Source organism: Rhinatrema bivittatum, chromosome 2, assembly GCF_901001135.1.
Source record: "Rhinatrema bivittatum chromosome 2, aRhiBiv1.1, whole genome shotgun sequence".
NCBI lineage: Eukaryota > Metazoa > Chordata > Amphibia > Gymnophiona > Rhinatrematidae > Rhinatrema > Rhinatrema bivittatum.
In genome coordinates this window covers 174,519,875-174,529,735 of record NC_042616.1, presented here as the reverse complement: position 1 = coordinate 174,529,735, position 9,861 = coordinate 174,519,875, and the positions used below count along the sequence as shown (strand labels likewise).

Below are 9,861 nucleotides of genomic sequence, written 5' to 3'. Positions count from 1 at the left end.
CTTCCCCCTCCCTTCCCCTATCTAACCCTCCCCCCAACCTACCTAAATCCCCCCCCTACCTTTTGTTGTCAAAGTTACGCCTGCCTGAGGCAGGTGTAACTTGTGAGTGCCAGCCAGCTGCCGGTGCGCGAACCTCTGACACAGCCGCTGTGCCGGAGGACTCGGGAACGCCCCCGGACCGCCGCCCCGCCCATTTTTGAAAGCCCCGGGGGTTGTGCGTGCCGCCGAGCCTATGCAAAATAGGCTCGGCGCGCGCAGGAGTAGGTTTTCGGGGGTTACGCGCGTAACCCTTTGAAAATCTACCCCAATATGAAGAACTAAGGGTATGCAAACTTTTGACCAGGACCATTTTATTATTTCATTTATTTCAATGGTTTAATGATTGTGCTATTCTGTGATGCATAATAGTTTAATTTGAAACATTAAAGATAACAGACTTGTTTTGTCTGATCACTGTTTTCTTAAAATGCTATATATCTTACAAATTCTGCCAGGGTTATGTAAACTTATGAGCACAACTGTATACATACACTGCCAATGACGTGACACCACATGTAAGCAAAAGCTACTAATCCAGAGGTACTCATAAAATAAAACAGATTCTATTCTATTTCACTGTTTAAACCCTTGGGATTCACAGATTGCATTGCAGATCCATTCTTGCTCCCTATGACCCAATAATTTATTTCTGTCACCTCCCCAGCAATCGACCTTTATATAATCCAAGATGGTCCACTTGACGTCTGCAAAATTCTGTTGAAACTGCATAAAAGATGCCGAGAGATAACAACAGGTCTGTGTTGTTTGCAAGGCCAAAAACAGTGAACATGTACAAATTTCATGCGACAAAAGAACCCCCAAAATAGTAAAAAGATAAATGTTCAAAGCTGTCTGTTAGCAAAATGTTAATGCACATGCTAACATAATAGTGGCAGCCCCAGAATTTACAAACCAGTGACTAGTCTTTGTAGCCCCATACGAACAAATCAATTAACTGTATGTGTAAATGAGAAAAAAAAATCTCTATATAAATATATATGGCTATATTAAATTTCAATTAGCAAGAACAATTTTAATTGAAAATATAAGATGACCCCGTGCAAAGAGCAGCAGAGTGCATCCCAGAGCAAAACAATCAAATGAAAGGATGAAAACAATTCTTACTGTGCATGTAACCTAGCATGCAAGAGACAGATTTCTTAGTAATTCACAAAATCTATTTCCTCTTGAATCTCTATAATTTTGAGTTTAAAAAGCATGATGTAGCTATAAATGTAATTACATTTTTTCTGTTTTTTTTTCAGTTCTAGCATTGCCTTTTGAATGTCTTGCTTATTTCACTTTTTTCAATTATATAAAAAAGCCAGCAAGCAGATGTCTTCTTTGCATTTTCACGAAGAACTTGTAATTTTTTAAAGTTGTCACTTTTGTCGTGGGAGAGTGTCCATGTATTTGCATATTACAGAGAGCATGACTTCATCTGCTCCACCTCCTATTGACATCAACCGTGCGTCTCTGTAGAAATAAAAGAAATATTGTGATGCTGTGGTATTTTATATCATGCTAAAAGTTCCCATTTTAAGAAATGATATATCTGAAAAATCAACCACTACTCTTAAAATCCAAGAGATACATTCAATTTAAGCCCTTCATCCTAGAACATTGCCACTATCCAATTTGAACCAATGATCCCCACCTTCAAGGACTGGGAAACAAAATTTGAGAGGAAGGAAGCACGGATATAAGGAAATTGGGACGTAATCTTTAAAAAAGACTAATTTTGTTAAGGATAATCATGGGGCAGGCCAGCCAATAAGCAGAAGTAAAGAGTATTGAAAATAAAAGTTGCAAGTAGGGGCTATTAACCCTTATTATTCCTTTAGAATACTGGTTTCACCCACCAGTCCTTCACAGAGATTCTTTAATGCCTTATATTCCAAGTCTAAGTTAAAAGAAGTGTTTGATAATTTGGAACAGATTTGGAACAAGTGTTAGCCAGAGCAACAGAATTATAGGTTGATTTTGGTACTATGTAATGGAAGACCTAAGCACAAAAAAGGTCAAAACGTGTGACTATCCAGAGTCTAGATTTGCTTTGCTGTTCTTCTATAGGGGCAGTGATAGCAAGTGGAGCTGGTAGGAAGAATGAATACAAAGCACAAATCAGTTTCTGTATTTCTTCCTTTAGGAGGAATCATAACAAAGTAATGATTAGAACATAAGAACATAAGGCTTGCCATACTGGGTTAAACCAAGGATCCATGATGCCCAGTATCCTATTTCCAACAGTGGCCAAGCCAGGTCCAAGTACCTGCCAGGATCCCAAGAGGGAGATAGATTCCAAGCTGCTTATCCCAATAAGATTTCTGCAACTCTCCCTTAATAATGGTTAATGGACTTTTCCTCCAGAAAGTTGTCTAAACCCTTTTTAAATGCATCATAAATTCAGAGCTTAATTATGTTGAGTAAAAAAATATTTTCTCTTGCTAGTTATTAAAAAGTCACATAAGTGATAAATTGTAGTACCTTGCAATTTTGGATTGTACTAGATGAAGTTCAAAAGTTTCACGAGTAATGATTTGTCTTATTGTAACACAGCAGTAACCATGTATCTTTCATAAAAAGAAGAAAATGCCATTGTGATGAGGACTTAAGGGGAATCAGTGATTAAGGAAAGGCAAAGAACCTGTTCTCACTTATATGCTTGCAATATATATACAGTTTGAGGTTCTTTTCAAAAAAATCTGAGCACTTAGGTAAGGTTCCTAATTTCAGCTGAACTTAGGGGGTCTAAATTTTCAACTGATTCAGGATTCTAAATTTAGAGATGCTTTTCATTTGCCTAGATTTAGGATCCTAAATTCAGTGCCTATGGCTAACTTTGCCCCTACAGCTGTCCACTTTTTAGGACATCAACACTAATATATTTTTAAAAGGGCCAATTTAGGAGCCTAACTCCCAAGTTAGACACCTATCCTTCTAAAATTGATCTCTGGTTTTTATGCACATGTTTTCAGTGTCAATTATACATGTAATAACTAGTGCATTTTAGTCTGGATTTATCAAATGCTTTTTCCTGACAGGGATGGTAACTTTCAAAGTGGTGCATGGGGCGTACATGTGCGCATGTTCATTTGCTCATGCCAAGGGTTGCAGCTATTTTATAACATAGCTGTGTATATGCAGACATGTTATAAAATTACCTGGCTGCATGCAAATCCTGCTTCTACCATGTAAGTGGAAGAATTTTAAAATGAACTCGCACTGACACATTTGCCAATTTTACCAGTTTGTTCCCAGTTCATCCAGTCAACAGACAGATCCTCCAACCCTCCCCCGGTTTGATAGCCTGTACATCCCCTCATTACCCCAGACCCTTTACACTCCTCAGATGTGTCTCTTTTATTTTTTTAAATAACTTACATGTTATCCATAGCAGAAATAAAGTTACACGGCAGGGAACCTCGGAGTGCATCGGAATTTACACGCATATTTCTGGTTCAAGTACCAAAATGCCCATGAACCTCCCCTTTTCGAGAGGTTGCGAGACATGCACGCAGTGGCATTACGTGTGTATCCAGGTGGATTAACACAGCAACCATTACTTTATTCACCTCTTTTTTAACTTTTTATTTATTGAAATTTTTAATCTTTCTCTCTCTAATAGACCCACTACATGGGGGAAAATCAGAACATGAGGAGTACAAAGAAAATATATAAACAAATCTATATAATATAACAAAAAGCATGAGAAATTACTACTTCAAACTGATAAATTCGATATATCACTAAGAAGACTGGATTAGAAACAGAATTCACCACTAGTTCTCAAAAAATCCCTCAACTGATCAGAAGCAAAGAAAATAAATGTAATAGCATTCAATTTAACAACACATTTAGCTGGCATCTTAGAAGAAATGTTACGCTGAGAGCTAAAACTTCCAGATGCAAAGCCAAAAACCCTTGCATCGATCCGGCATTATCTTGGCTAGGTCTAGATAAATTCTGACGAAGCCCCACCAAAAAGGAAACATTTACATTCTGAAAATAGCACTTCATTACAAAACCAACATTTTGCTCATATACGAAAGACACTAACATCATACACCTTTCAGTCACTTCAATGTTAAAATTTTCCAAATAGATAAATTCATGAAGTCAACATTGTATTGAGGGTGGACTTCCGGAGTGGGACCTGGCTTATAAGCAAGAAGAAAAAGTTTGTCGAAGATAGGAATCTTCTCCGCTGGGCTTCAGGACTTCAAGGAATAATGTCTAAGTGTTAGACAAGGCATTTCACTCATAATTTTGGGGAAATTTAAAAATCTCAGATTTAAACATCTAGTCTGATTTTTCAAATTTTCCAGCCTCTTGGAGCGGAAATGATGCTCATCAATTATCGTGGTATTCATAGCTTTTATATCCTTAACATCCCTCCCCAGGGATTGTAAAGTATCTGAATGCCCATGCAGAATTCTTTGATGATCCGGAGCAACCCTGTCCAACTTCTGGGAGACAGCCTCAACTTGTAAGGAATAGTCACTAAAGGACTGAGACAAATTCACAATCAAATCCCAGAATGAGTCTAGAGTGACCACCACCAGTTTAACAATCAATAGGGGAGCCCAAGGAGCAGAATGCTCACCTTCCAAACAGCTCCAGCCTCCAACAAATTCCACTCCAGCAAAACCTCCAAAGTGGAAGCGCCATGCAGGGCAGCGCTATTCTCTTCTACAGAATAATGAAAACCCTGAGATGGAGAAGAGCTCAACCCTTCTCCAGCCAGGCCGCCAACACCCTCCAAGCAGGGAACTGTAGGGAGATCGTCAAAACACGCCCTCGCTGAGTCGGCATTCCTCTGGGCGAGTGCAGCAGCGGGTGTCATGTATCGGCAGGCTAAGAGAGAGATCCCCAGGTGAAAACAGAACTCCTCTCTCTGTTTCACCAATGGGGCTTGAAGCCCACAAATCCGAGGTAGAAATGTTAAACTCTGTGATGGAATATTGATCCATGGGAGTGAAGATTCAGAAGGGAAAATCCTAACTCTCCCCTTCCTCTTGTGCGGCATTCTCAGAGGCAACCCCACCCCTCCAAAAAAAACAAAACAGGTAAGTGGAAAGCAAAGAGAGTACATGACCACTCACTCTGCCATCTTGAATTTTCCAGCATTTCTTTAAAACTGGTCTATTGCATCTTTCTGATAATAATTAAATGCTATTAATCTAATCAGAGATGGAACAACAATTGTACTAGGAAAGGAAAATAATTATTGTAACTGCCAAATAAATTTGCAAATACTGCTGCTTTAATACCAACAATATAGAAGTGACTAACTTTTAAAAGTTAATTTGACCCTCAGAAGGTTGTATAGCCCACAGAAAACATTTTTTAATAGCTGACATTTAATTCAGCTATAGTGTACTGAAATCTGCTTTAACATTTAAAACAGTTTTCATTTATTTAATGATATATTGATTGATTAACTGCATCATAAATAAGGGGAGTAAGAATAACTTTCTAATAAAAAAAAAATAATAATGCTTAGCTCTTTAGGAACAGAATTTAATCATTCCACATAGAAAACCTCATTCGTAACATCAATGAAATACATATCAAATTATTCTTGCTATCCTTGGTTGACCTCAATAATAGGTAATTAAAAAAAAAAAAGTACTGTGCCACTTCAAATAATAAAGCCAACTATTGTTCTCATAGAGGTAGATTTTAAAAGCCATGTGCATACAAAAATGGCCACATACTCACTGATGGGCTGTGCAGGAGCCATGGGGTAGATTTTAAAAGGTGTGCACGCACATGGACACACACATTTTATAACATGTGCGCACTGGCTTGTGCATGTTATAAAATCCAGCAGCCATGTGCACATGCGCGCCAGATTTTATAATCCACGTGCGCATGTGTGGGCAGTGCGCGCAGGGGGAATTTTGCATGGCGATGCAATTGGGCCTCCCTCACTTCCCTCCCAGTCTGCTCCAATTAAGAAGCGGACTGGGAGGGAACTTCCCTACCCTTTCCCCTCTCCACCCCAACTCCTACCCCCCCTACCCAAGTAAAATAATTAAAAAAATTTTTTTTTACTTACTGTAAGTTGGAGCAGAAGGAACTTGTGTGTGCCGGCCGATTGCTGGTGCATGCTGTCCCGGCCAGCCTCCATCCCACTCCGCCCAGACCACGCCCTCTGGCCTGCCCCTTTTTCAGCGCCTGGCAATTGTGCGCGAATCGGCACTTACGCACTTGGCCGGGCCCTATGCGTGTCGCATCTTCAAAAGGGCCCGGCCACTCGCGTAAGTGCTGATATTTGCACACGTGGCCGTTTTAAAATTCGGCTGTATGTGAATTTTAAATAGCTGGGAAGGGCGTGCATACATTAAAGGATGCGTGCCCAGAAAAAGTAGGCGGAAAAGGGGCAAGGCATGGGTGTTCCAGAACTGATATGCGTAACCCCTAATTTTACTCAGTCACATAGCTTTGCTACAGCTCATCAGTAGATGTCTGTTGAATATGAGAGAGAGAGAGAGAGCGACAGAAAACCTCCGCCTGACACTCATATATATTGTAAGGGGGCACTGATTTGGGGTGTGTTTTCGGGAGGTGGGTTGGGGTTAGGTGGGAGTTGTTACAGACACATTCAGAGGTATTCATTGTAAAACTGACATCATTAAATAATTGTAGACTTTTAAGTGATGAAAAGGAGTTGATTTGTACAATACAGTTAGCAGAGACTGCAATGTACAATCCACTCCTCTTGTTAGAATTTTCATCACTTATAAGGTCTAAAATTCTTTAATGATGTCAGTTATATATATAGCCCAGTTCTCACACATGTATGATTTTATATGCATGTGAATACACGGAGCAAATGGATTATTTTTTCTTTTAATATAGTTTTCTTTTTTTCTATAAAGAGCTAATTCATAATTCTCTCTTTTCAAAATAGTGTCCAAATTCTGTTTTCACAAAAATTAAAAAAAAATTATGATTCCAAAGAGTCCTGCCTGACTGAATTGGTGAGATTCGAACCAGGCCTCATGAAATAAAGTATAGAGGATACCCAGATTAATCACTGGACCAGACTAGATGTTGTAATGAATCAACTCTCTTTAAATCTAATGCTTTTCTCACTCTGCTTATGTTACATATCACAATCCACGTATTTGTCATGCATTAACAGGCAAATTTTCAAATGGTCGCGCACGTAAAAATTGGGATTTACGCGCGTGGCTGGGCCCTGAGCATGCCACCCGGCCACATGCGTAAGTCCCGATATGCTCACAAGTGCCCTGAAAAAGGGGCGGGGTAGAATGGAGGCCGGCCGGGATAGCGGCCATTAGCCGCTGTTCCGGGGAAGGGCACTCCAGCAGCCAGCCGGCTGGCTTAACTTGCTTCTGCTCCAGAGGAGCAGTAAATAATAAAATAGAACATTTAGGGAAATGTAGATTAGATTTAGGGGGGTGGGGAGAAGAGGGCGGAAGTGTAGGTAGGAGGGTAGGGAAATGGGGAAGGCTCGATTGCGTTGCTGTGTGTATTTTATGAAAATTTGCCCCCCCCCCCCCGCATACAATGTCTGCACATGTGCGCGGCCATCCGATTTTATAACATGCGCGCGCAGGCGCATGCATATTATAAAATCAGCGCGTCCATGTGCCAGGAACCGCGCTCACATGGATGGCTGCGCGCTGCTTTGAAAATCTACCCGTAAATTTGTTACAACGTTCTTTAAAATCCTGAAAATATAATATAATGCTCTTGTTGGTTTTTTTGATACTATATATATAAACCAATGTTTCTTTAAAAAAAATATATATCATGTTATTCTTGATACTCTTTTTTTTAATTTACATAAAACAACATATTCACATGTAATATAATTTTTTGTTTCAATCTCCCAGTTGTCTTTCTACTCATGAGACAGAGAAATATTCAAAGTTCTGCTGTTACTGACTATAGAGACATAACTGAAAATATTGAAAATATTGGAAATATACTGTAGTATGAATATTTTCTTCTGATACTGAATAAATGAATTATTCTATTGATTCTACCAATATGGGATTAAACAGTATGCATGTTCTGTGATTTTAATAGACAAGCTAAAAAAAAATGAGGTCCACTCAATAGAAATGTTAAGGCTAGAAAAGTTCAATACTCTTCAAACGAAAAATACATCGTTGCTCAGACTGAACTAACATTCTGTCATGGTCATTGCCCCTGATCTGTTTGTCTAAAAGGTCAAAGTGGAAAATTCATATTAGTGTTCTATGCAATGTGAAACCATAGGCACTTCAGTTCTCATACACTTGAGACAGCTTTTATGTTCAAGTTTACGTGTTTTAAAAGATCTTTTTTGTTTTTCCAACACACATCTTGTCGCATAGACACAGTACAATTTATTTCATAGTCAGAACTGCATGTAGTAAAATGTTTCACTGGATACTTATTGTCCACTGGATTGATAAATTCTCTAATCTGTAGTGCATTAGCACAGATCGAGCAGCTCCTGCATTTATTTATTTATTTAGGGCTTTTTTTATACCGACACTCATGATACCAATCATATCGTATCGGTTTACAATAAACATCTGTGCAATAACATTAACATCAATGTGAACAATAGGCGAAGAGAGAAAAAGTGAATGAAAGTTACAATAAAACAGGGGCACTAGAACTGGTAGGAGGAAAAGCCAAAGTCATGGCCAACATAGAAATAAATAATATCTAGTCTCAGAAATAAATAATATCTAATCATATACTTAGGACTATAATAATCACTTGTACTCAGGACTGAATATTATCAAAGGTGTACGTAGTCTTAGGGCTGTAGACTATCAAATGTTCCTGACTAAAATAGTATTAGTTCATAAAACTTAGGACTGATTAATATAACGTCAGAAGCCATGTCAGGGATGGGGGGTGTCGACTGGCGGACCAAGGCGAGTTGTATCAGTTGGGGAGGTCATAGATCAGGGAAGGCTTGTAGAAATAGCCAAGTCTTGAGTTTCTTTCTGAATGTCTGCGTGCAAGGTTCTTGTCTAAGGTCTGGGGGCATGTTATTCCAGATGGTTGGTGCTGCTGTCGAGAAGGCTCGATCTTTGGTGGATGAGAGGTGTGTGAATTTGGCTGGGGGTGTGTGTAGCGTGCCCTTGTATGCTTCTCTGATGGGTCTGGATGAGAAGTGTAGCGTGAGTGGGTAGTGTAGATCGATGGGTGTTTTGTTGTAGATAGCTTTATGGATGATGGTGAGACACTTGTGTAGAATTCTGAAGTTTATTGGGAGCCAATGTAGGTTTTTCAAGATAGGTGAGATGTGGTCTCTTCTATTGGAGTTTGTTAAAATTCTGGCGGCCGAATTTTGTAGCATCTGAAGCGGTTTGGTGGAGGAAGCGGGAAGGCCTAGCAGAATGGAATTGCAGTAATCTAATTTGGAGAATATAATAGCCTGGAGTACCGATCTGAAGTCTTGAAAATACAGTAGCGGTTTTTTTAATACCTGAGGTTTGAAGAAGCAGTCTTTGGTTGTGTTGGTGATGAACTTTTTTAGATTTAGCTGGTTATCAATTATAACTCCGAGGTCTCTTGCTTGGTTGACCAGGGTGTTGGTGTGACTTGAGTGTAGGCTATCTTTGTGGTTGAGAGATATTAGGAGCATTTCTGTCTTGGACGTGTTGAGCACAAGGTTTAAGGTAGTAAGGAGGTCGTTGATTACTTGGAGGCAGTTGTCCCAGAATTTCAGTTTTTTTGTGAGGGATTCGGTTATAGGGATCAGGATTTGGACATCGTGAGCGTAGAGATAGTGTTTGAGTTTAAGATTCATAAGCAGCTGGCAAAGGGGGAGAAGGTATA

The 9,861-nt window shown here is 39.4% G+C and overlaps 1 protein-coding gene across 1 annotated transcript in view; it reads right to left on the bottom strand.

The window, feature by feature from the left end:
- Positions 1-400: 400 nt before the first annotated feature.
- The window catches only part of LOC115084265 (probable acyl-CoA dehydrogenase 6), a 317,847-nt gene continuing 308,386 nt past the window's right edge, over positions 401-9,861 (bottom strand). The window contains 1 exon segment of the mRNA XM_029588898.1: positions 401-1,515. Coding sequence (XP_029444758.1) covers positions 1,422-1,515 — 94 coding nt within the window. The 3' untranslated portion in view covers positions 401-1,421.